Below are 27,166 nucleotides of genomic sequence, written 5' to 3' on the forward strand. Positions count from 1 at the left end.
TTGGGCTGTGATTTAAACTGAAAAATCATATTTGACAGGAGGCTAGTTTAGTTCAGTGATTAAGCAGGCAGCCACATACCACAAGGTCAAATAAAGTAGTCCAGCTTTGATTCTGATCTGAGACCCTTTGTGGCATGCCTTCCATGCTTTCTTGTCTCCTCTTTACTAAAAGCTATCCATTTAAGTTGAGAAAAATACTTATAAAAACACAAACAAATAAAAATACTGTGATATGTCTGTCATGGTCCTGGGTCGGTGACCCAGCGCTTTTAGTTTATCATTTTCTAGATGATTGTTTAAGTTCTGTGTTATTTTCGATCTGCCTCTGAGTCTGCGTCTGTATCTGTCTGTCTATGGTGTCTCCCCATCTGTTTGTGAATCTGTCTGTTTAGTTCAATGTCTTGTCTGGTTCCATGTATCTGAGTTTCCTGTTTTATTGTGAAGGTCCGCGTCGTATGTGAGTGTGATCAGTTTACGTTTCCCCTGTCCCGTCAGCCCAGATTCCTCCCAGCTGTGTTGCCCTCCTGTCTCTCATCCCCTGATTACTGGTGTGTGTATTTAAGCCCTGTGTGTTCTCCTGCCTGTTGCCGGTTCGTCTGTGTTCCTCCGTGTCAGTCTGTGTAACTCTGTGTCAGTCTGTTACACTGTGTTCCACGGTGTCCTGTTCCTCGTCTGCGTCTCTCTGCTATTCATCATCCGTTGTCATATGCTCCCAGGTCTGTTATTTTAGTTCTCCCAGTTTAGGTGTCTTTAGTTGTTTGTTATGCCCCACTGTTTGTTTGCCACTACACCTCTGTAAATAAAACCACCGGTATCTCATCCACTGCCTGCATCTTGGGTCCTCCTTCTAAATCCACACGGCTCGCCTCGGCAGCCGTGACAGTACGAACCGGCCACTATGGACCCAGCAGCATTCAACCCGCCCAAGGAGCTCCGGGAGGACATTGTTTACTCCGTGGACAAATTAATCAACGCGTGGCTGGAGCACGAGGGGAGAGAATTTCGCCAAGCCGTGGCTAATCGGCTACAGCGCTTGGTTTCTGGTCTCCCCTGGCTGCTCAGCTCACTTCACCCGCTTGCACAGAATTTCATTCTGAATGGACTCCGTCTTCACCCCCCGGCTGCTACCACCCACCCTGCAGCTCATGCTTCACTGCCCAGTCCGACAGAGGATGTTCTGCCCGGCCCGTCAACCCAGCCTTCGAGGGGGAAACGGCGCTCACGCTGCCGACGCTCCTCGCCACAGTCGGACCTGGGGATTTCCGAGCAGCCAGCTGCGGTGAGTGGACAGGACAGTATTATTGGTCTGAACTGTGGGACCGTTTACTCAGGGGTGATGTTCTGTACGGCACAGGACAAAAACTGTTTATCGCCAGAAGCTCAGTTAGCCGCCCGGCCGGAAGCTCAGTTAGCCGCCCGGCCGGAAGCCCAGTCGCCACCTCTGCCACATTCAGCCTCACAATCCATAGCTCAATTACAGTCACAGTCAGACTTATTACAAACCCTGTTACAATCCATGGCCCAGTCAGTAGCCCGGTTAGCAGAAGAATCATTAGCTTTATCCTCAGTTCAGCCTCCTGTTCAGCAGTCACCAGCCCTGCATCCTGTGTCAGTTGCTCCACCACCTGTTCAGCCATCACCTTCACCTACTCCTCCTGTACAGCAAGCCATGTCAGTCCAACCCATAACGGACAGTTCAACAACTCCGTACTCTAAGCAGAGAGACAAACCCAAGAACAATGTCAACATTCCTCAAAGGCTGGCCAGTTCTGAGACTGAGATGCACTCCAGGGCCTCCCCAGAGGCTGGGTTTCAGCCCCCATCAGACTCTGGACCCCTGGAGTTTAAGAAGCCAGCTGAGGACTGCACAGAGCTGTCGCTGTCTGAGCAGGGTCAATGCTCTGCGCAGCTGCAGGCCGCTATGTGTTTGCCAGAGGCCCGTGTGCCTGCTGGTCCTGTTCTGTCCCTGCCAGAGGCCCGTGTGCCTGCTGGTCCTGTTCTGTCCCTGCCAGAGGCCCGTGTGCCTGCTGGTCCTGTTGCGTTCCTGCCAGAGGCCCGTGTGCCTGCTGGTCCTGTTGCGTTCCTGCCAGAGGCCCGTGTGCCTGCTGGTCCTGTTGCGTTCCTGCCAGAGGTCTCCGCACCTGCTGGTTCTGTTGCGTTCCTGCCAGAAGTCTCCGCACCTGCTGGTTCTGTTCTGTGTGTGCCAGGGGCTCCAGTGCCCACTGGTTCTGAGACTGTTTTTGCTGGGGGGCCCGAGGAGCCCGTCCAGCCATCTGCCTCGTCAGCTGGGGGGCCCGAGGAGCCCGTCCAGCCTCCTTTCTCGTCAGCTGGGGGGCCCGAGGAGCCCATCCAGCCACCAGCTGCTCCACCAGCAGCCTCATCCACGCTTGCAGCAGCAGTTTCATCCATGCCGCCACCTGCTGCAGCGCCTCCGTCTGCATCCTCCACGCCGTTGCCTGGCCCGGCCTCTGCTGCATCCTCCACGCCGTCGCCTGGTCCGGATTCAGCATCCTCAGCGTCGCCTGGTCCAGCGCATGCTTCGGCTTCATCCGCTTCACCTGGTCCAGCCACTGCTTCATCCTCGCCTGGTCCAGCCTCCGTGTCTTCATCCTCGCCTGGTCCAGCCTCCGCATCACCTGCAGTGGCCTCCTCTTCAGCTTCCTCATCAGCTGCTTTGCCTGGTCCAGCTTCAGCATCCTCATCAGCTGCTTTGCCTGGTCCGGCCTCCGCTTCTGCTTCAGCCTCGCCTGGTCCGGCCTCCGCTTCTGCTTCAGCCTCGCCTGGTCCGGCCTCTGCTTCTGCTTCAGCCTCGCCTGGTCCGGCCTCCGCATCCTCATCAGCCTCGCCTGGTCCAGCCTCCGCATCCTCATCAGCCTCGTCTGGTCCAGCCTCAGCTTGCGCCTCGTCTGGTCCAGCCTCAGCTTGCGCCTCGTCTGGGGCTGCAGGGGCCACGCAGCCTTCAGGTCCCCTACTACCACCTCCACATCGTCGGTCATCTGCCAGGCCGCTTGTTGGGCATCTCCGCCACCGTGGACGCCCTCCTGAACGCCGCCACTGCCTTCCGCGTGGCCGGCCTCCGGACTTGTTTCCACGCCGCCGTTGCCGTCTGCACGGTCGGCCCCCAGAACTGTTTCCACGCCGCCGTTGCCGTCCGCACGGTCGGCCCTCAGAACTGTTTCCATGCCGCCGTTGCCGTCCGCACGGTCGGCCCCAGAACTGTTTCCACGCCGCCGTTGCCATCCGCACGGTCGGCCCCCAGAACTGTTTCCACGCCACTGCGTGGCCGGCATCCGGACCTGCCCCGTTGCCATTCGCATGGTCGGCCTCCTGAACTTGACCATCTGGGCCTTTTTGGACTCTGTCCCTCCGTCCTGGGCCCCCTCCGCCCGCCCTGGTCGGGTTGTTTTCTGTTTTGTTTTGGTCAGTTTTTTCGTTTCTGCTGGGCTGTCTGGTGCCAGCCCTTGAGGGGGGGGGTACTGTCATGGTCCTGGGTCGGTGACCCAGCGCTTTTAGTTTATCATTTTCTAGATGATTGTTTAAGTTCTGTGTTATTTTCGATCTGCCTCTGAGTCTGCGTCTGTATCTGTCTGTCTATGGTGTCTCCCCATCTGTTTGTGAATCTGTCTGTTTAGTTCAATGTCTTGTCTGGTTCCATGTATCTGAGTTTCCTGTTTTATTGTGAAGGTCCGCGTCGTATGTGAGTGTGATCAGTTTACGTTTCCCCTGTCCCGTCAGCCCAGATTCCTCCCAGCTGTGTTGCCCTCCTGTCTCTCATCCCCTGATTACTGGTGTGTGTATTTAAGCCCTGTGTGTTCTCCTGCCTGTTGCCGGTTCGTCTGTGTTCCTCCGTGTCAGTCTGTGTAACTCTGTGTCAGTCTGTTACACTGTGTTCCACGGTGTCCTGTTCCTCGTCTGCGTCTCTCTGCTATTCATCATCCGTTGTCATATGCTCCCAGGTCTGTTATTTTAGTTCTCCCAGTTTAGGTGTCTTTAGTTGTTTGTTATGCCCCACTGTTTGTTTGCCACTACACCTCTGTAAATAAAACCACCGGTATCTCATCCACTGCCTGCATCTTGGGTCCTCCTTCTAAATCCACACGGCTCGCCTCGGCAGCCGTGACAATGTCAGTTTTTTGGGGGGTTTTATTTTGCTGCTTTCACGGAAATGTAGTATTGAGATTATCCTCAAACGATTGCATTCTGCTTTTTTTATATTTTACCCTGTCATGGCCTTTTTTTGGACAATAACTGTTTCACAATAACGTACAAATACACATGCAGACACAATAAAACAAGCATAAGCAATATTCAGGACAATAAGACATGGGTAAAATAGTGAGAGCAAAGTTGCTTCACTCTTCCAGATCCTTTTGCTAAACAGCTGATTTAGTGCCGAGGCACGGACTGAAGTGGAAAACAAACGCCTTCAGTGACTGCAGTGGCGAGAGAGTGAGAGGTTATGTTTGACACTCACTGTGTCTCACGGTAAAATAAAAGACTAAAAAGAGACCTGGTTTACAGCAGGCATCCAACATCCAAAGTATACGCCTGCAGAGAGTCCAGCAGCAGGAAAGCAAATGTTCCCTGACGCAGTAAACCCCACCCGTCTGGTTTTCCTCACAGGGAAAATCAAACACTATGAGGAGTACATACGAATTTCTTGTTGATCTGGCCCTGGTGGATTACATGTGTTTATTCATTTATTTATTGTGTAAATACAGACGATATTTAAATTGAAGATATGTGAATGTGTTAATTATTCATGTTGTGAACACAGCCCAGACACTCTAACTGACATCACGGTACAGTACTAGCCTATAAATAGAACACGTCTCACAGGATACACTAAAATTAATCAAACCACATGAAACCATAAACAGAAGAAGGTCAAAACATAAACTCAACAAAACCAAACCACAAACTGAAGAAGGACCAAAATCTTAACCAAATCACACCAAACTAGATCAGCCTTACCAAACTGGACTCCACTAGACCAAAGCAAAAAAAGAAAAAAAAACTACACAAACCAGGCTGAAACACACTCTACTGTGCACACACTCAAAGGCAACAGATCGGTGATGGGAGCAAAGCCATAACCTTCCCTTCCCTACCCATAATCCCTCTGGGGATTGCCCTCACCAGCTGCTACTGCCTCCTCCCTGACTGAGAGCTCAACACAGCGACCCACACACGCACATGTACCGACACAACGTGAAAATTAGAGAGAGACAAACTGAGAAAGAAACACAGGATGAGAGGACAGAGAGATGAAGAAGAGATGAGAAGAAGAACAACATTAGGCATGAATGAGACGAGAGAGAAAAAGACCAAAAGCGAAAGGAGAGAGAGAGAGAGAGGGTAAGTGTGAGCCAAAATCAAGGAGGCGTTCCCCGTTTGATTAGAGCAGATTTCTCTGTTGGATTGTAGTGATTATGGAGGGTGACAGAGCCAGGTGACTGAAACATGCCAGCCGTTTCACACACGAGCGCGCGCAAGTAAATGCATTCATGGCACTGTAAAACACACACACACACAAATCTCTGCAGACTTGTTATGTGAACATGTGTTTCATATCCTGCCTGCATCCAACACAGAAATCTCAGTGGGGTTTGAGTTTATGACTGAAAATATCCCACAACCTGGCTTGATGTCATAACCAACAGCTTACAGATGAGACATGCTTCTCACAAACTTAAAAAGTGAATAAAGTCCTTTATAACGTGACATGCTATGGGTAAAGGTTTGGGACAAATCAGATTTTTGGGCTAAAATAAGTACTTTAACTTTAGGAGAGCTTTTTTTGTCAGAGTTACAAAAATAGACACGCAATTAAGGTTTATTTAATATCCCTGTATTGGTCTTGTATCATCATAATAATGTAGCTCCAGCATCAACACTGCAACACTCTTAGCTTTCTAATCTGGGCCTTTGTTTATGTAAAACCCTATTCTGGGAGAGAGCATTTTAAGTATTTTTCAATTACTCTACACCACATAATACATTTATTAAGTTACACTTGTTGTTAGGCAATTTTAGATTATTTATGTTGGTTTGCTAGTAATCCTTTTAAAAATCATTAGCTAACGTCTTTGTTAATGCTGATACAATGAAGTTCAGTGTCACTGGCCAGTTGCAGTGTAGATCCTGAACCATTAGGAAAGAAAGAACAGGACGAAGACAAGGCCTTAACACTTTGCATATGACAGGGTAGCATTAGCAATTTAAAACCAATGAAAACATGTTTTTAATGAAATGCATCACTTTCTCTTGTATTTTGATTAGAGTGAAAATTTAAGATTGGGTGGGTCTGGTGGGATTTTCTGGTTTTTAAGTTGGCCACAGCACTCTTGATTTTGGGAATGACTGGTGTACAGAAACTACTGTTGGTCTGAAACAGAAAAACACATTGTTGGACCAATCGATCGGCCCCAGCCTCCTCCCTCTGCAAACATTAGTCCTCTATAACGTCACTTGGTTTGATCTTTTACTTTACTTACATACGAGGTAATTTATGAAAGGACAGTGTACAGGAAGAGATGAGAAAGTGTTCAGAACGAGAACACAAAAATGAAAACACAGAAATCTGGTATTTTTTTTTCAAAGACACCAAGAACTACAACACACTCTGATACTGAACAAAAGAATGAGGGACATTAGAGATGAAAGGGGAAAGAAAGGGAAAAACAGGAACCAACATATCTGTGAAAGTAAAACCATTAACACTTGCTCACAAGTTTATAATCAAATGATTGTACAGAATGTGTGTCTGTGTGTGCATCTGTGAGCAGATTAATTTGGTGGTGGGGAGAGGAGGAAGAAGTGTTTTTACATCTCAGCCATCCCCGTTCAGCTCACCGTTAGTTAATGCACACCGGCACGCACACACAGAAAAACACAAGGGGAGACACACATCTTGGAGGAACAAATAAATGTGGGAACACACATCAATAAATATGTAATTACACACAGCGGTGTGCGCACGCATGCAGTCAGAAACAAGCTGATGCGCACACAGAGAACAAAGCGACAGAAGGACAGAGATATAATCTGATCGTCTTTTCATTGCTGCCATTTGTTCAATTGTCACTTTGGCTTTCTAGTGATCCTCTGTTTCCTTTGATCTCTCGCTCATTCTTTCTGTCTCTCTCTTGGTGTCTGACACACACACACACACACACACACACACACACACACACACAATACAAATATGACTTTTCATTCATTATTTATTTGAGCTGTTTAAAGCTACATCAATTGATTTATTTGACACATGGGACATACTACTTGTGTACATGACATCTTACAAATTCAGCTCCTTATAAAGTTATGAAAATGTGAATTGGCAGACCTGGAACACAGTAATATGTTCATTCTGCTGAATCGGTTTTCATGACTGTGAGTCAAATTTTTTGCCGTTCTTGTACTTCAACATTAGTCACCACCGCTATTGTAGCTTTCAGCTGCCGTATCTTCACCAGCTAGTCCCAAATTATTTTCAGTTTTTGACTTGTATGTTATATACACCTACTTGATCCTGCTGAAAGCAGGTTGGATGAGGGTTCTAGAATGAAGCAAAAAAAATGAAAACCAATGGGTGTTGCAGAGACGGGGAACTATTGCATGGGTTTAGGACTATGAGCAACAGGTTTTACATGAACACCTACTCTCATTTGATCCACTGATAACTGTCGGCATAAAAAAATACTGATTAATGCAACTCTGAATGTCTTAAAAGCTTCTTAAAGTTGTGCCTCCTGCTCAGGCAGATGTAACACACTGCATGATGTGTTAGATTCTAATGCAAATGTTTCCCTGTGTAACCAAAGATTAATATGTGTATAAAATTCAATAAACGTCAATAAAGTTTTATAAAGGTTTATGTGCTGCTTGAGGCAGATTAACATCATAATGAACTTTAGGTGATAATTTCTATAAATGTCATTTACATGCGAGTCATTTGTTATGAATATCATCATTTTTGTATCTGGTGTACAATAGCATGGGGAAAACATGAAAGGAAATGGGCATATTTGGTGACACTTACAAGAGGGTAATGACGCCAGAAACTAGTTAATAAACTGCAATGAAGTTGTGGATTTAATACAATGTGTTTACAGTAGTACTTGTTTTCCACTTTGGATAATATCAGCCATATATTAAAGAGTAGAAAGGTTTATGGTGATGGTATTGAATTATCTGTCACTTTGTTTTTTGTTTTCTACTTCATGGTCTTAATATACATAAGACGTCCTTTGAGGTTATGATGTGTCTTCTTACACTTACGATTCATAGGCTGAATCAACAATCAATTATTACACCATTTTAGCCATTTTCATTTTATATTATAGTTATATATTAGTTGTTTAGGTAAATATTGATATTAGCGAGTTGCCAAGTTGTCAAACCTGAAGCTAAGATAACAACTGTATAACGTTTTAATACTTTGGTGCCACTAACTTCTGTCCTGCCTTTATTCCGGTCTTCATTTTTCTGTGGACTTTCATCCTTTAATCCATTTCACTTCCCCTTCTGTGCCACACTACATTTCTCTCACTCAGCCCTGAGCCTGTTGAAATTCAGTCAATCTCTCAAGGTTGTTAAATCTCTCTCTCTCTCTCTCTCTCTCTCTCACACACACACACACACACACACACACATACTGGCATCACGTCGGCCAGGTATTGGGTCAAAGTTCATGGCGATCTGGCTGCCTCCCCGGTCCTCCCACCGGACTGCTTGATTGACAGCAATCAGGACTAACCTCCCCTCTCCCCTTATACCTCCCTACTCCCTCCTCCCCTTCCACCTGTCAAGACAAAGTGGCTGATTGTGTGTGTGTGTGTGTGTGCGTGTGCATGTGTGTGCACATTAGTGGACCATTTCCTCTGTCATTTTTAATTATACAAATGATATTCAGCTTTTCCCTGCCCCCCTCCCCAAAAAACTCCCATAATCCCCCAGTCCACTTTCCCACCAGACACAGCCAGGAGGGCACCGCCGTGCTTCCATTAGCATAAGAGTGTGTTTGTTTAAAGAGCCCGTCCCGCCTATAAAATCAAACAATTAGAGATGCAGACAAGCTGCAGCCTATTGACTGCATAAATAATTTTTTTTCTTTTTCCCTTCTTCTCACCTTCGTTTTCTTCCTTTTCTCTCTGGACGATTCGTTTATTGGTTCAGACCTCTTGCCTCTCTCACTCTTTCTCTATCTGTCTTTCTGCAGTTATTCCCACTGCTAATGAACCTGCAGGACCTCACAGGAAGTCAGAGAGGGGGGTTTGGGGTAATCAGGATGCGAGGCTCGCTGCTCATCACCGTGACCTTTAGTCTCGCCGCCGCCAGGTCATGCTAGGCCTCTGGAGTCATCTGTGCATGCAGTATGGCGAAACCTGCCTGAAACCCACTTCTTGGTGTATGTGTGCGTGTGTGAAATCTGTTCACTTTTGAATATGCAGGTCTAAAAAATTCATCTCAAGGCCTCGTTCAATGCTCAGGGAAAGGGTGAGTAAAATATGTAAATATAAATACTTCAACTGACAAAGGCCTGCGTGTAATATTCAATACTGGTGGACAAGAGTACTATTATTCCACTCAGTATGATACATTATTAAAATGCATTGACAACATACTTCAGATGTGATTTTTCTTTATTGCTGTTGTTTTGTTTTTTGTTTTTTTTGGAGGGAGCGGGTGGGTGGGTCAAAATGAGATGAAGAAGAAGAAACTTTAGCTTTCAAAAACATGTAAAACAAAGGTCAGTTCTACTCCAGTCCAGAGGGTGGCAGTAGTGAATCAGAAGCTTTTTAGCTGAAAATAAAAGCTTAAAGGAGAATTTTACTAGTTTAGCTACCATCATTGTCCGATGCGCTGCGTTACAGTAAATCTCTTTTTTTGCAAAAGTTGCGTTAAAAATTTTTTTTTTCCTTTTTCAGTTTCCTTTTCACACCTACTCATAAAATCTCCAGTAAATTTCTTTAAACAATTTCCAAGCATTAAGAAAGAGAAATCTAGTAAACAGATTTGGTAGCATCTTCAGTTTAGACTAATTACCAACAGCAATCTTGTATTTGATAATTATCAAATTCAAGTTCATCATATCTATAAAGATTATGTTTTAACAGTGGTGATGATACCAAAGCCAGGCATGGCAAATGAATACAATAGCAGTTAAAACATGCAAAAACTATAGGATGGTACTTTTAATCTAGGTTTCTTTCAGTAAGTGCCTCCTGTCTGGATGCTTCTCATCCATCTGACTTCTACTTTGTCTTTCTAGTTGCCTGTCTGCCTGTCAGATGTCGTACACAAGCATCACTTTTAGTTTCTAAATCTCCACAGTAATATTCCCATAATCCACTGGGAGCAGCAGATCTGTCCTGTCATGCCTGTGTCTTCTCCTGTCTCCACGTCTAATTTTTACCTACGGTGACACTCATTGGGTGACAGTTTGATTGACGGGGTGACAGGAAGCAGTGTCGCATCTGTGTGCCATTGCTGTCGTCTTTCATTTCCCCCTCATCGGCGTGACAACGTGCAAGCACCTTACATCTGTTTTACACGTTGCAGAGTGCAGCGGTTGGTTAACAGCTGCAGGTGAAGGCGCCAAACACTTGATTCGTGTCAAGCAGGGTAGCACTTCAGGTTTTCTTGCTATGTTGATTCTCCATTATCATTAAAACTATAACACACCCTCCTAATGTATGATCATTTAAATGTAAGGTAAGTAATTTTATCTGTCATAATACTAACATGTGACTTTTGTTATAGATATGCTGCCTTAATTCTGATGAAGCCGTCTTAACGATATGTAGAAGTTTAGAATTTTACTAATTTGATTATTAGCAATGAAAACACACAGAGATATACAGACTTCCTCGATATTATTATACTTCACATCTCATTGAAATTAAACATTTACTAACCTAAAAAAATGAATCTTTCTCTTTCTAGCATCTAAACCTAATGTAAACCTGACCACCACCATGTTGTTGTTTTTTTACCATATATGTATGAAAGAATTGAGTTCGAAGATATCAGCTAATGCCAGCAAGCTTGGTTATCACGATGCATTTATAAACTATGGGTGTGATGCACTGGTGGACATAATGGTGGTAATTAGTACACAAGCGTCTTGGACAGTTTCCTCCACACAGCAAGATTTAATATTGGTCAGAGAATTCCACCAGCAGCACGAACACATTACAGAGGTCCAGTTCAGTTACTCAAATTCAATTCAATTTTTTCAATTCAATTTTATTCATATAGCGGCAAATCACAACAAAAGTTGCCTCAAGGCGCTTCAATTCGTGGGGTGACACTTAATAGACACCAATCAATGCCTGCTGAATGTGTAAGTATACCTGACACTCATTATCTATCTCTTTTGCACCAAGCTGTAAATATCCTTTTTCATGCTCTAAAGTTGGGCATTTTAATATTGGAGTCTTTGTGATCTGACTCCCTTTTGGATGTTTTTGGCTCACAAGGTGATTATGTGTGCATCCACTGACCTCTACTAGTAACTTTGGTCATGTTTAGTATGAACAGTCACCATCATAATGATATATATTTATGACAGGGGATACAAAAATCTCAATAGGCCCTCTTTCATTCACCATTTTGGAGCCAAAACTTTTGGTTTACTCACACTCTTTAGGCCAATTGATTGCCCCGAATGTAAAGCTAACATAAAGCTTGAAAATACTGGAAACCGTCAGTTTTACCCCTCAGCCTGCTAGTAGACACACCTATAGTATCAGTTTGAAAATCATACTTTACCTTGTTCTTAAGTTCACTCTGACCTTGAGGTCAAGGTCACTGAGATTGTCAAAGATTTTTTATAGATGCAGCTCTCATATTGATTTGGGAATCCTGGGTGAATTCCTTGTCGAGTTATCGCATTCACAAAAATTTTAAGAGAACTTGACCTTTGAACTTTGACTTTGAGCTCAAGGTCACTGAGATTAGAAGGAGTCTGCAACTTTTTGTAGATGCAGTTATGGTATTGATTTTCAGAATACTTCTGACCTTTGACTAAGATTTTTTATTAGATGCACATATGGTATCATTTTGAAAATACTACATCGCCTCTTTATCGCATTCACAAACTTAGGTGTCCACCTGCTTGGTAGGGTGATAACAATACCACATCAGTCTTTTCACACCTTAGGGGCAAAAATCAATCCCCTGTGAGTTATGATAATTCCAGTGAAACATTCAAGCAAGATGGTTTAACTTTAGCTTACATAGTTACACAACTGAATTGTGCACTGCTGGCCTTTATGCTAAATTAATGCTAAATTAAATGAATTATAGAGTAAATACATCAGAACCTTCTATAATTTACAATATGGCAGCACTTGAGTGCCAAAGTTTACAGAAAGACGCGCTGATGATGAAACACCGAAACCGTTCATAGTTTTTCAGAATTAATGACAAATTGAACGATAACTCTTATATCTCACTGATATCGCTCAATTGTCTTCCCTTGTCACATTTGTCTCTTATCTTCCCTCTCTGTCTTCTTGCTGCAGATGGACAGGTTGTCCTGATGCGCTCTGTGAGTTTGATTCTCACATAGAGAAGAAGAGACGAATGAGCACACAGGCTGTGTTTGGAACAGGTGTGGCACTCCCTCCCTTCACATACTTACCCTGCCAAGTTCACACAAAACCACACACACTTTCTTTGTCTTTGTAGCGCTGATTTAAATGATAGTAAACATAAAAACACACACTGTGTTTTTCCTCATCAATCACTTTATAATTGGTCACACATTTTGGGCTAACGCACACACACTTTTTATTTTATTCCAACTCCCCTCTTTGTTTAATCACTGTCCGTCTGTCCGCTGCCTTTTCATCTTCAAACACCACATGGTGCCTTAAAAAACACCAAACATCAATCTCCTCAAGTCCAAACAACTTTCATTTTGACAACAACAACAACTAAACTTCCGCTGACTTCTTGACCTGCTCAACTAAAAGATGCTGTTGCGTTATAATTGCTGACGTTCCACTCACTAAAGCAGTTAAAAGGGTAAAACGTTGTAATATATTATATTCCTCCTAGAGCTGTATTCCAGTTTCTATAAAATTACAGCTCAATAATAAAAGTTTAATTTTCAAAAAGTTTTTTTTCTCTTTTAAAGCATAAGCACAATAATATCTCATTAGAAATGAGCTTTTTCTTTCCAATTTTGTTGTTGCAATTTTCGTCTAAAGGTAATTTTCATTGTACTACATTCCAGCTCTGTATTGTTCTGTATTTGGATCCACTTGAAAGCGAACATAATCAATATCAGTATTAGAAAAAAAAAGTTTGCAAGCATCTTTCCAGAGTTTCTTTTGTGTTGTGTTTTGGATTAGACTTATTTATATTAAACTGCAAATAACTTGTGAAAAAATGTGGGCTTATAAAGAAATACCACAAAATCTGGGAACTACTGACCTTTTCAAACCATACAGATGGATTAAATATATAACTTAAGTTGCAAAAACTAGTAGATCTTGTAAACCAAGTGCGAACCATGACGATGACCTAGATTGCTCATGTAGAGTTTTGATCGTACAGCCTGAGGGTAGCTATAAGGAAGCACCCTCATAATGTCTGTATTTGATTGTTCAAAACAAGACTATGTAGAACTGATTGTGGGTTGCAGTTTGTTTGAGAACCTTTCATCCAAACATCATTAACTGACTGAAGACACTTGGCACAGTACATATATATATGTACAATCAAATACAGACATTATGAGTTAAATTTGGAATTAGGGTAAAAGTTTAGCACTATTTCTGATGGTTAAATGTAGACAATGGTGAAGGCATTAATATCAATTAATATACTTACAGAGACACCAGGCAATTTTCATGGATGTCTCAGGAATGGGTGGACTGAAGAACAAGTTCTTGGTTCCTTTTGTTGTATGCTGGAATTTGCTTGCTAACGAGTCCCTAATTTTTCACTGAATGTAGAGAGTTTTCATACGGTCACACCATACTTCCATTTGCTATGTAATGTGCTTTTTTTAAAAAAAATTTTGGCCTTTTTTGGCTTTATTTGATATGGACAGCAGAGACTGACAGGAAAGCAGAGGAAGAGAGAGAGAGAGAGGGGAAGCCACGCGGCAAAGTGCCGCGGTTTGGATTCGAATCTGGGCCGGCCGCTTAATAAATAAACTTTAATTTCTTGCTTAAATTGACATTTTATCTGTCTGAAACTATAAAAATTAAATCCAAATTGACTTAATCTGGCAGCAGAAAGTATTCAAAACAAGCGTATTGGATTGGGAGATGGTGAACCCTAACTCTGAACTTCAGCCGTGTCACTAGTTTTGCACACTATAATTTTCTGCCTGAAAAATAATTTCTACCAAGACAATGAATTCAAGTTGGTCCAATACAGATCTCTATTTTGTATGTAGTATGAGTAATAAAGTAATAAAGTTCATACAAATAAAGCCTTCACTCATTTAATCTCTGTCAGCACACACACGCAGCAAGTCAGACCAGAGACAGGAGAGTACACATAGAGCTTTACATCCTGTTTAATGACTACTCCCTCTCTCTCTCTCTCTTCATTAAGCATTATCAACCTCTCTGGCCTAATCTCTCTGAAATTAGTGTCTGGTCTCTACCACCTAAGTGACTGGCTGGCATTCATTAGCGCTGCGTTTTAGCCAAATCAATCATGCCATACCCCGTCCGCCACGCTTTCTTAAAATGTCATCCTCAAACTTCTCACAATCAATTAAGCGGGAGATTAATGAGGCCAATTTGCCGCCAACACATCGGCCTTCCTTCTTCACTGAAAAGGCCACGCACACACACAAACACACACTCTGACGATGTAGAAACACACTCGGGATACTACATCACACACACAGGAGCATGTGTGCACATAAAGCACTGTTTCCTCTTGACAGTCTGTTTGTTCTGGTAGTTCAGCAACAACGTGGCCAATCACTGAACTGCACCATGGCAACAAAACAAGTAACATCTACTTTATATAAACTGTGAGAGAAGTTGACTTTCTGTTTATCAGGGGAACATAAAAATAAAGAAATGCTTCAGCATGTCACTTCTGTGGAAACACAAATATGTATCTCTTCTTTAGCTTTTGTGATTTAATGTGTGTCATTGCCAGTACGCATGTTTCTATGATACCTGCGTCTAGAAAGAATTCACAGTGCTTTACTTGTTCCATATTTTTTCATGTTACAGCTTTATTCCAAAATGGATTAAATTATTTTTTCACTTCAAAATTCTACATACAATACACCATAATACAAAAGAAAAAAAATGTTTGACATTCTTGCAAATTTAGTAAATCTGAAAAACAAAAATATGACCTTTTTTGCAAGCCTTTGCCATGACCCGATTCCACTGATTGTCTCTCAAATATTTCTACCACCTGATCTGATACCATCCCTACAATGAAGCATGGCGGTAGCACCATGCTGTGGGGATCTTTCTCAGCAGCAGGAATGGAAAGGCTAGTTGGGGTCAATGGAAAGATGAATGCAGCAATTAGTAGAGACATCTTAACATATAAACTGTTCTGGGGTGCTCTGGACCTGAGATGCTGGTGCAAAGGCTCATTGTGGCAGGGTGTGGTCTGCGGTGCCGCTGCAGGGGTGGCGGACGCACTTGAGCAGCATCCACAATCACGCCTTAAAAGTCTGTGCTGACTGTCGTTGTGTTGTTGTGTGAAATTGTGGTGTGTGTGTCGGGTTGTAAGCTGACTGTGTGAACAGCAATCGTGGTAATAAGGTGTTTAAAGACGCTGAAAAGCGTACATGTCGTCTGGTCTGCCGTGGTTCGTTTACACTCATCTTTAACATAACAAATACTCTAAGCATACAGTCAAGATAACAAAGGAGTGACTCTGGGTCCACTTTGTGAATGTCACTGAGTGGCCCAGTCAGAACCTAGACTAGAACCCGATTGGAGATGTCTGGAGAGATCTGGTCCACTACTCACGATGTGGCCCAAATTTTAAAATGATAAGCTAGATCAGATCTCTAATCCCTAAACCTAACCAAGGGAGGAAAATGGCAGATTAGCCTGGGTAAAAGACCGAAAGTTGAGGCACACAACGATGTGTGCTGCTGACAAAGTTTCTGGGCTGCCTTTCCTCATAACAGCCACCCCTCAAGAATCTCTCCATCTAAAGCAATGCATTATCAGGGACTGTAACATCTAGTCCTTCTTACTGAATGATAATGTCTGTGCACCAATGCTTCCCATACAAAGATTTAGAGCTTGAGAGGTTCTGCAAAGAAGAATGGGAGAAAATAGTTGTTCCAAGCTTTTAGCACCATACTGAAAAAGATTTGAGGCTATAATTGCTGCTTCAACAAATGAATACATATGTAAATGTATATGTATATGTAATTTATTTATTTTTATGTACAATAAATTTGCAAGAATTTCAAGCAAACGTTCACTTTGTTTGTGCATAGAATTTTGAGCTGAAGATTTTTGGACTAAGGCTGTAACATGACAAAACAAGTGAAGCACTTTTGACTCATAGGGATTACTTATACAAACACTGAACTGACGATTTAACATTTTAACGACAGTAGCATCCATCACTATAACAATGTATATGTATATTTTTGTTACCTCTCTTCTGAAGCACTTTGTGACATCTGTCTCTGAAATGTGCTATAAAAATGAACTTTTACTTTACTCACTACTTTTACTCTATACGACAGAAATTAAAGAAACACATAGCTTATGAACATATTGTACACTATTGACTAATTTAATGTCTGTGATAAGTTGTAAGTTACATAAGAATATAACTATTACTCCAGAGTCGAAGAGTAAAAGCAGAAACAGCAACAGAGTTAAAAAGGAATGTAAAACAACCTTGCTGTAGTTTTTGACCCACATACCTCCAACACATTGTATTTCAGTTTCATGCTTTCTCTCTCTCACTATCACGTGCACACACACACACATGCAGACACGCACACACACCCCACTTCCAGGTGAGGGGAGGTCCACGTTGTTTGTGTCACTTTCAATCTCACATCTACTTCAATCTACCTTGGGATCTGACTCATATGGTTGTCATAGTGACTCTCTAGGGATTATAACAAGGTATTATGGGATGTCTAGTGTCTTGAGCTGCAGGATCAGAACATGGTGTTTACACTCACACGGACACACTGGCACACAGGCTTGAGACGGCAGCGATGCTCAACACAGCGTGAGCGGCTCCACTTGTTCCAGGCTCGTGTTAACACTCACACATGACAACATGATGTGCACAGCGGCGGAAGAAGGGAGATGGTTGTCACGGCGACATACTCGGTCTGCGCCGCAGCTGTCTGAAGGATTAACACGGGACAGATGAAGAACAAATGGTACAAGGACTTACAATAGGTGCGGCTGTATGTGACACTATTGCATGACGTCCTGAGTGCTTTCACATTGGGAACAGCACCCTCTGGCTGCCAGCGAGTCGCTCATGCAGAGTGTTTGCATTGGAAGCTTTGATAGTCATGTCGACTGACCACCAGAAGAGAGTTGAGTATGCGATCTAATGATTGTCAGATCTGGAACTGCTATTTGCAAACCAGCTGCAAAACATGGAAACCATCGCAATTCCAAATTCGTGTGTGACAATCTGGACAGTAACGCTGTCATCAAACACTTTTTGGTGATTTAAATTATATGTCACTAAATAAATTCCACTACATTTATATGTAAAGCATGTTACTTTGCAGGATCAGATTAGTTACATTTAGCCCCAGTGTTACAAAAACTGACTCCTGAAGTACTTTTTAAGAGAGCCCTCACTCGCTCTGTTTCAGGTCTGTCACACCCCTGAGTGTCTGATCACCATTGAAGCCCCAGGATCAACTGGTCCTTGCCACCTGCCCAATGAGCTTTGTGTAAGTGGGTGCTGTGGCTGGTATTGTTTGTGGGATTGCTAGAGCGTGTTTCCTAAAAGTTCTGTGAAGCTCTTTGTCAAGTCATCCTCTGACAAACCCCTAACCATGATCATTAACCCTGTGCAAACAGATTAACCTTTCTACAAAGTGCTGTCAGTCAGGAATAAAAAGAGAAGAATCATTCTGACACATCAAAAACTACCTACATTTTTCTCCTAGTCTTTCTCCAAAAGATCAAGGTAAGGATAGTCACCAACAATGACTTAGACTTTGGAGCATCAAGAGTGTCCTAACAAAACTAAGAAAACTTGGCAGGGGTTGTCATTTTTTCCAACTACTCTTGTCTAATGTGTTTGTTTGTTTGTTTGTCAGGCAGCTTAGCATATGTGATATTATGCGGATTAGTTTTCGTCTCATATTTTGGTTTCTTTTTGCTTCATTTTGGTTTCCAAGAATTAATGGTTTTAGTTTTTGCCACTTTTGCAGGATTCAAGATTAAACATAAATACCTTGGACAATGATTAATGATGAACAACATATTTCCTTTAAGCTCTTTAAAGATATTTGCAGCGGGCGCTTTAGTTTGTTTACATTCAAAAGAAAGACATTTCTATAGCAGGTATCTCCAAACCTAGGCAACTCACACAAACACAGTCTAGGCGGATACCAACTTAACCTCTGTGATTTTAACCAGAGGTAAGGGTGAGGTGAAGTGACATGTCTCCAAACATGAAAGTGATCAGGGCTGACAGATGGCTTAACAAAATGATTAAAATATAGCAAAGGAGACAGTTGTGTGCTTCAAAACAGTAATCAGCTTTACTTTTTACGATGAAGGTTCCACGGATGCACGGTGGTGAGCACTGTTGCCTCAAAACAAGAAGTTCAATTCCACCACTAGGCCAGGTTCTTTTACATGTCTTTGCATGTTTTCCCCGTGTTTGCCTGGGTTCTTTCTGGGTACTCCGGCTTCCTCCCACATTCCAAAGACAGGCAATTAGTGGGATGAGATTAATTGGTAACTCTAAATTGCTCCTCTCGCCCTAAGACAGCTGCCCACATAGCAGACAGATCTGACTTCTGGCATAGTAAGTGCTATGTCATCAGGATATGGGCCAGGCCTGGCATAGATGGCACTGTTTATGTGATGGCATGCTCGATTATGGTTTGGTTTATGTAGCCCAAGCTCATAGAACACAGGTCTTCCCCGGATCCGGCATCAAGATGGCACTTCTGACCGACTGGTGTCATGGCAGGGTGTATGTCAACCAGATGTGGGCCAGGTCTGGCAATGATGGCACTATTTATGTTCCTATTTTCCTATTTTAGTTAGAAGACCCAAATGCCATGTTGCAATACTATACAGCTATGGTAGCCAACGTTTCACATGCAAATTTGACAGGTTTGTGAGTGTACACTTTATCCAAAACCTAGTGAGGGTTTACTCATGTTTCCTACTGGGTGGCTGTAGCTCAGGAGGTAGAGCAGGTTCCCTACTGATCGGAAGGTTAGTGGTTCAATCCTTGGCTCTTCTAGTCTGCATGTCAAAAGTATAAATGTAAAGGAAGCACTCAGTTTAGAGAAAGTGGGTGAATGTGGCATGTTGTATAGAGCACTATGAGTAATCTGGGAGAGTAGAAAAGTGCTATATAAAAATCAGTCCATTCACTGTCTGAACAGAGTTTCATCATCTTACTTTGCACTATTATGTTCCGGCACATGTTGTTATTACATGGCTTGATTAAGGTATACATTAGGCTGATATCTGGGGCCAGAGCTGAAACTGTTCTGGGCCAGCACAGGGCCACCAGTGTGTCTGCAACGGGCCTTGTGCTGGCCCATGTGTGGGCCACCTCTGGCAAACCACATCTGGGCCACCAAAGGGCCATCATTCCTCGTGGTAGGTGGGCCGAGTGTAAGCACATTGTGTGGCCCAGATCCAGGCCATACCAGTGTTGCTATGTGGGTGGGATAGGCTCCAACTGTGCAACTTTTACCGTAACCACAATGCTGCTTTTTTATTCCAAATCTGAACCTAAACATATTGGTTTTATATTTTCGAACCTAACCAAAGCAAAGTGACACCTGTGTTTTTCTATGCAACTACTGGGACAAAGTATGCTTACTCAGTTGGTAAAGCTTCAATTTCCTGGTTTTGCTTTTGTTTTTGTCCACTTACCAGATGACTGATGGCCTATCAAAAGTCAATGTAGCTGATGAGCATATTTACTTTATTGGCACTTTGCAAGTCAAAGCATGCCGGAAGTCCAGCTTCTCAACTTGATAATTAAGGGCAGTTATGTATATAATGTATCTATTTTTATTCTCCAGAATTACCCAATTAAAACAAAGCATTTCCTGCTTTATTGTTACAGATGGTCAGTGTCACTTTGTTTTTGTTGCTGTTTTGCTTTGTTTTTAACGAGAGGGTGTTACAGTTGGCAATTAACTTTTTATATCTGCTAGAGACTTTTCTGTCAGGATCCTTGAATATGATAAAGGGATAAAAAAGTACAAGGAGATTAGAAAAGTGTGGATTTTTCCATAGCGAAGGCTTACTGGTGTCAGCCAGATTATAATAATAATCAGGTGTAACTGAAGCAGATACACACACACACACACACACACACACACACACACACACACACACACACACACACACACACACACACACACACACACTTAGATTAAATGTTTTAAAATGCACTAGCAACAAAAAAGAACATTCTTGAAGGTTTAAAAAATCATCTCAGAAATGTACACGCACTTACAAATACTGCATATCTAATAACACGCACACACCCACACACAGATTACCAGCGCCTATCAGCTGTGGTATCGCGTCAGCCTGGTTGTGATGTTAAAAGCTCAGCCTTTGGGCTGTATGTTAAACAGATATGGAGTGGAGCATGCTAGGGATTAAAACTACAAGACACACACACATTTTTGCACACACACAAACCCGAGGGAGCGAACAGCGATAACCCAGTCATTATCATACTTTCATAATTCCATTTAAGAATTCAGCTTAGCCGCAGCAGCAGCTGGATGTTGAGGAAGTTGGCTGTGTTGAAAAATCTGAGGGTGAATTATGAGGAATCACTGTGCTAATAATGTAGAGGTACATTATTGAGAATAATATAGCTTCAGAAAAGCTCAAAGGCAAATCATAAGAAATAATTCAGATAACAACTGGTGTAAAATCCTCTTTCTGAGGAAAAAAAAGCATTTTATAGGATTTGGATGTCAGACTATAATATTATAAGGGCTTGGGAATTGGAAATAAAAGAATATAGAGCATTACTTGTAATTCATTAAAGGGCTCACTAGGAGCTCTTCAGGATGTAATGCTGACTAGAAAACAGAAATACTACATGAAAGAAAAACTTGGTAAAGGAAACAGAAATTGCTAGTATTGTCATACATTTGCATTAGGCTATACTTACTTACTACAGTACTTGCATTGGCCCAAGACTTTAAAAACTACTGTTAGCATGAGTCACAGTAAGAAAATAAGAAATTGAAAATCAAGACCTGATATGTTTTTTCTACTTAGTCTTTATTGCTAAGCTGTATCTATTGGAAACCCATATCTGTCAATTATAAGTAAAATACTAATTATTAGCAGAACTGCTTATTGGTGAATTTGTGCTACTTTTCCTAGAGTAAGAGTAAATACCCCCAAAACGTTACACTTTTTTAGCATTTGTCTGTGATTGCATCCACATGCTAATTTGCTCCACTTATTAAATGTGACCCTTAGTCTGCTAACTAAAGTAACATTGCATATGTCAGGACTTTGAAATTTTAATCCTTAAAACATCAACGACAATGTTTCAGGTTGATGCTTCTATCCAAATAATGGTCCAAGCACGAGAGGGTTGGTGGAACTGTGAATCTCTATACTTCTTGATCAGTTCATTTTCTAAGATATTTCACTTTAAAACCATCAAAACAGCAGCCTAAGAGCAAAATATCACATGGCTGCTGAAAGTTTCACAAAGAAAAGTTAATCAAGTTAATGTAAAATTGTAAAGAGCACTGTTTACCCACAATATTGAGCAGGTTTGTGTGTGTGTGTGTGTGTGTGTGTGTGTGTGTGTGTGTGTGTGTGTGTGTGTGTGTGCTTATAGTGTGTAGAGTGTACACATTCTGCATCTTGATGCCTGATGCAACCAAGCAACAATAACTGGAAATTATTCATCAGAAACCAAAGCCACTGAAAAATTTACTGGACCAAGAGTGTGTCCATGTGTGTCCAGCGTGATACTGTGGAACCAGAAGAAAAATAGGCCTGCTGTATCCACATGCATTTCCAAGCTTTTTTCCAAAGATGAGTTCAGATGAGTTTTTATCCGCTGTGAATAGTTCCTACCTGTAAAATGTGGCTTCCTAGGTGAGGTTCGAAGATCTCAGAGGCAATGGCGCTGGGACTTCTCCTCCGCTGGGTACCGATAGCTAAAGACACACACACGCACACAAGGAGAGAGAAAGCACAGGACAGGACAGAAGAAGACTGGTGAGACTCAGACACATTGATACGAGCAAAGCTGCACTCACACACGAATACGTGTTCACAAACACACAAACACTCACGTTTATACAGCCTAGCATGACAAAAACACACATGGCACAAGACAAGAGGAACCAGTGAGTTCAGCTCTGAACAGTCCCAATTAGTGCCACAGGTTAGCATTGTCAGTTGCACTCGCTAAATCAGGCCCATCCTTCAGGTCATATGAGCTACTAATAATACTAACAGGTTTCATTCAGTGACATCATTTGGCAAAGCAACAGCATCTAAGGAAAACGTATTTGTAATGCAACATCATTATATATTATAATTAAATACACTCTCATGCAAGCAAAGTTCAAGTATCTCTACGTGAAAAAAAAATTGTTTCATAAAATCTGTAACTTCAAAATTACAAGGTTATTTATTCAATCGTCTACATTGAATAAACAAGGTTGACATTAGACCTCAATCTTTATCTAAGGTACAAAGAAAGTTCATGTTGCATTTTCTCACAGTTTATGTGACCACGGGAGTAGATGGGGTTTGAAAGTAGCCAGAACTTTAACCTCTGTATCATGAAAAGCTTCCAAGTTGATGTTTTAATCACCACCGATCATTCACAAATGCTTTTCGCAAATGCTTCCCCTCAAAGTTATTATTACCTTTTTTTTTAAAAAAACATAAGTCAGTGACTACTCTTCCCATGTCCTATTATTTTTTTATTTTCTTTTTTTGCGAGTAATGCATCTCAGTAATGCATTGAGGATATATATTTTGTATCAGGAGTGTAGAAAAAGATGGAAGTTGTCACCATAGTAACCAGGAAAAAAGTTTTAAAATACGTGAAAGGCATTATATTTATGGTATTTTTTTGATCTGTCGACTGAATCTTCAACCAAACATACAACCATCAAATGCTGACTTTCACTTGCCTTTTAATCGGGACACATGAGATTGAAATTTATGCTGAGGAATGCGCAAAAAGTTTTGTGTACAGAAACACGAATCAGTAGGTCGTGACTATATTGCAGACTGTTGTGACATCAGGTTACCATTTGATAAGTTGCATAGAAAATCAACAAAAAAACTCCAAACCAATGCCGCAGTCACCAGCCCCTTTGCAAAGCTGCTAAGAAACACAAGCTGGCAACACTAAAACACCTTATGGCAGGACATGAAAACAAATAATGACCTCAAGGGCTGTCTGTACTGTCTCATCTCTCATCTTATCTCTTAAGCTCTCTTTCTGTTTTTATCCTTCAAGCCATTATTTCCACAAATATTCATGTGACCATCCATCTGCATCGTGAATTCAAAGCTGGATTCTGATGTTCTCATATGTAACATCCATTATATTAAAACCCCACAGATATCAAAACAGTGTGAGAAGGCGGCTATAATTTGTGTACTTACAGCCCCCTATAACTGTGCACATAGCTAAAGGGGCTAAATACATCATTTATACCAAATTCATGCACCGTAAATAACTTTTTAACGGATAATGTCACAACAGCTCCTCAGTGAGTGACAGGAATATCGAGGAGGGAATCTTTTCCTCTTTCCCTTGCTTTTTTTTCTTCCTTTGCCATTTTTTCCCCTTTTTCCTCTTTTTTATTTTTAATTCTCATCTTCCTGTCCATCATTTGTTTATCTCTAGTGAGTGAGAGAGCTAGGGAAAGGCAGAAAAGACAGACAGGAGTTGAGAGAGAGAGTGAAACAGTTTATAGCTTTCTAAAAATTTCACCCTGAGGGCAAAACTCTCTCTACAGACAAAGTCAGAAAGCACAACAGCTTGAGAGATAGAGGGAGGAAAGGAGAGAAAAAGTGAGATGGTCAGTGTAAAATTTGGCCTGAGGTTAAACTGTCTTTCTCTCGCTTTCTCTTTCTCGATAGAAGACAAAAAGAAAGAGAAAAGACTGACGGTGGGAGAGAGACCTCAGTGCTGTCGCTAAGTGCATAATGTAAAGTTCAATCATTAATATAGGCCAGAAAAAGATCAATTCAACAACAGTCGGTAACTTAAAAAAAGCCTTGAACAAGATGGTTCCCAAAAGCATCTAAAGTATTCAAGCAGCCAATATGAATTTTATTTATGAATCTGCTTTTTTTCTTTTAAAGAACTTAATAAAACTATTAAAAGTCCTTTTGACTTCAAAATGAGTTTGAATGCAAAGCAAATTGAATGTATTTGTAAAAAAAAAAGTGCTACCAGTTAATGTCTAAGCCTTGAGACAGCTGGAAAATGGAAATGGACAGCACAGGAGAAAAAGCAGAGTGAGACAGTGACAGAGAGCGAGACAGGCACACAGAGGGGCATTAAAGCCCACTAAAAGAGAGATTTTTGTGCCCTGAGGTAATGTTCTTCTCTCTACCCACTCTCCGTCCTCATCTCCCTGCAGACCTCATTACAGCAAATTTAAACACACACCAATAAAAACGCTCATATGCAAGACTCCCGTGTGCTTTTTTGGAAGGGGGTGGGGTTGAAGCGACAGAATTAGCTTTAATTAATGACATAACAAAATGTGCTTGTGAATGAAAGGGTTACAGAGTAAAAAGGAACACAAGGAACACAAGGAGAGAGTAGATGGGATCAAGGAGCTCAGTCTCATCTTTGTGTATAAGTATATACTTTATTTTATATATAATATATATTCATGTGAAGAAGAAATGATGCCTACATGTTGAATAGATTGTAATAGGGAAAATTTTGCTGATCAGATGAATCTTAATTTTTACTGTTACTATCTTTCAATAAAGGTGCTATATAAATAAAGTTATTATTATTATTGTGTTTCCTGCAAAAACCTGACTTTTTACCTGCAAATTGTAATTACAGGTACCCTTATTCGCAGGTCTAATTATGAAGTTGAAGTTATTATTATTAAGTGTGAGGTAAAAATCAAGGAACACTAGTTACTAGGAAGATGTTGTGTGTGAGTTAAAAAAAATACAGACAAAGAATGATGTGACACTGAGGCAACGACGATGGCATAAAAGAGAAAAAAGGACAAAAAGGGATGAGCATGGGGGGGGGGGGGGGGGGGGGGGGGGGGGGTAAATAAAAAGAAAGGTCAGAAAAAACTGAAAATAAGACCAGACTGGAAAAAAGACAATCAAAATGTATGTACAAAAGTTATACTAGAGTGTGTGTGTGTCTGTTGTGTGTCTGTTGTGTGTGTGTTGTGTGTGTGTATGTGTGTGTGAGAGAGAGATTGTCCGACCATCTCATTGGAAAGTCAATTTAACTTTGCTCTGAAAGTCAAACATTACAGCTGTTGTTAATTTATTTTCTTGTTTAATATGAAATTGGCAACAAACCAGGGATTCCTCTGCTCTCTGTGTGTGTGTGTGTGTGTGTGTGTGTGTGTGTTTGTGTAGGTGTGTGTGTGTGCGTGTGTGCATGTGTGCGTGTGTAGGCTTAGAGCCTCTGCCCAGTCCTTCTCGCTGCTGGAAGGTTGGATTAAAGGAATAAACGACAACCTCCAGACTGCTGGCCAAACCCTGCAGAGGGCTGAGCGAAGAAGAAAGGGAGTGACTGTGTAGGTGAGTGTTAGAGAAGCAAAGGAATTTGTATGTGTGTGACAGAGAGTGAAGAGCGGGAATCTGTACTGTTACGCAAACAGCCAATTCAATTAGTGGTAGGTGTAAGAACATTAGAGAGAGAGACAGAGTGCAGGAGCGAGAGAGGATGTGCGAAAGGGAGAGAGAGAGAGAGAGAGAGGGCACCCATTTTGACAAAATGTCAGAGGCAATTTATCACGACCTAACAAAAGACCCCAGGGATAAAGTGAGAGAGAGAGAGGAGGAAGGTGTGAGGACTGAAGGAAAGGAGGGAGAGGAGGCAGGAGTGAAGCATTACTCTGGGAAAGAAACATCTACAGAATAACAGAAAGGAAGTAAGGAAAAGGAAATGAGGGATCTGTATTAAGAGAAAGAAAGGCTGCAGGAGAGGATGTAAAGTTAGAAAAGGCACCCTGTGGAAGCCCTACGCAGGAACAATGTAACGCACCAGCATGAAGGTAAACATTGCATTCATTGGACAACTCGGCAGATGATAGAGTAATGGAGGTTTAATTGAAGAAAGAAAAAATCTTTGAAAAAACATATTTCGCCGTGATGTGAGACTTGTAATAATATAGTGACTGTTCTCTTATAAAACTTTATAAAACATGGGGTTCCAATCAAGCCTGCTGGAAGATTTTACAAAGCCCAAAAAAGCTGCATAGAAGGGATTTTTATGTTTAGGTTTACAATCTTCTTCCTTACAAAGACATTGATCATGGCCTGCCATAACTGAGTAACTGCATGTGGGAAAACAAAAATATTCTCAAGCTGTTCAGCATCAGGTTTGTAAAATAATTATTAGGTGTTAATTACAGATTAATTGTGTGTGTTTGTTGCAGTAAAAGCACAAAAAACAGTATAACACAATAAAAAGATTTTACATTAAATTATGTCCTGTGTTTTATTTTCTTTAGTTTATTCATATCCCGAGACAGCTAACTGGTGCCTATAGTAAAAGTATCTGTTCTTGCTCTGATATTACATGACAGACTGCAGAAAGCACTAGACTGAGAGACACTTCTTTCTGTTACACACAACAAAGTTTACAGCTCGTCACATAAATGAGAGCCAGTCAGCCTAAAGCAGGCTCTTTCCCTCTGAAATGAGATGTTTGGGCCGATTAACTCTGACAGAGCCGCTCCACTAAACCTGCATCATTTCTCTGCTTAAACTCCTTC

At 41.7% G+C, this 27,166-nt stretch overlaps 1 protein-coding gene across 1 annotated transcript in view; it reads right to left on the minus strand.

The window, feature by feature from the left end:
- The window catches only part of npas3 (neuronal PAS domain protein 3), a 367,303-nt gene that overhangs the window by 143,656 nt on the left and 196,481 nt on the right, over positions 1-27,166 (minus strand). The window contains exon 4 of the mRNA XM_085342617.1: positions 22,281-22,363. Coding sequence (XP_085198743.1) covers positions 22,281-22,363 — 83 coding nt within the window. The remainder of the gene's footprint in view (positions 1-22,280; positions 22,364-27,166) is intronic.

The sequence above is a fragment of the Diplotaxodon limnothrissa genome, linkage group LG19 (assembly GCF_057381915.1).
Source record: "Diplotaxodon limnothrissa isolate DT_005_m linkage group LG19, D_limnothrissa_male_GT1.1, whole genome shotgun sequence".
Taxonomy (NCBI): domain Eukaryota; kingdom Metazoa; phylum Chordata; class Actinopteri; order Cichliformes; family Cichlidae; genus Diplotaxodon; species Diplotaxodon limnothrissa.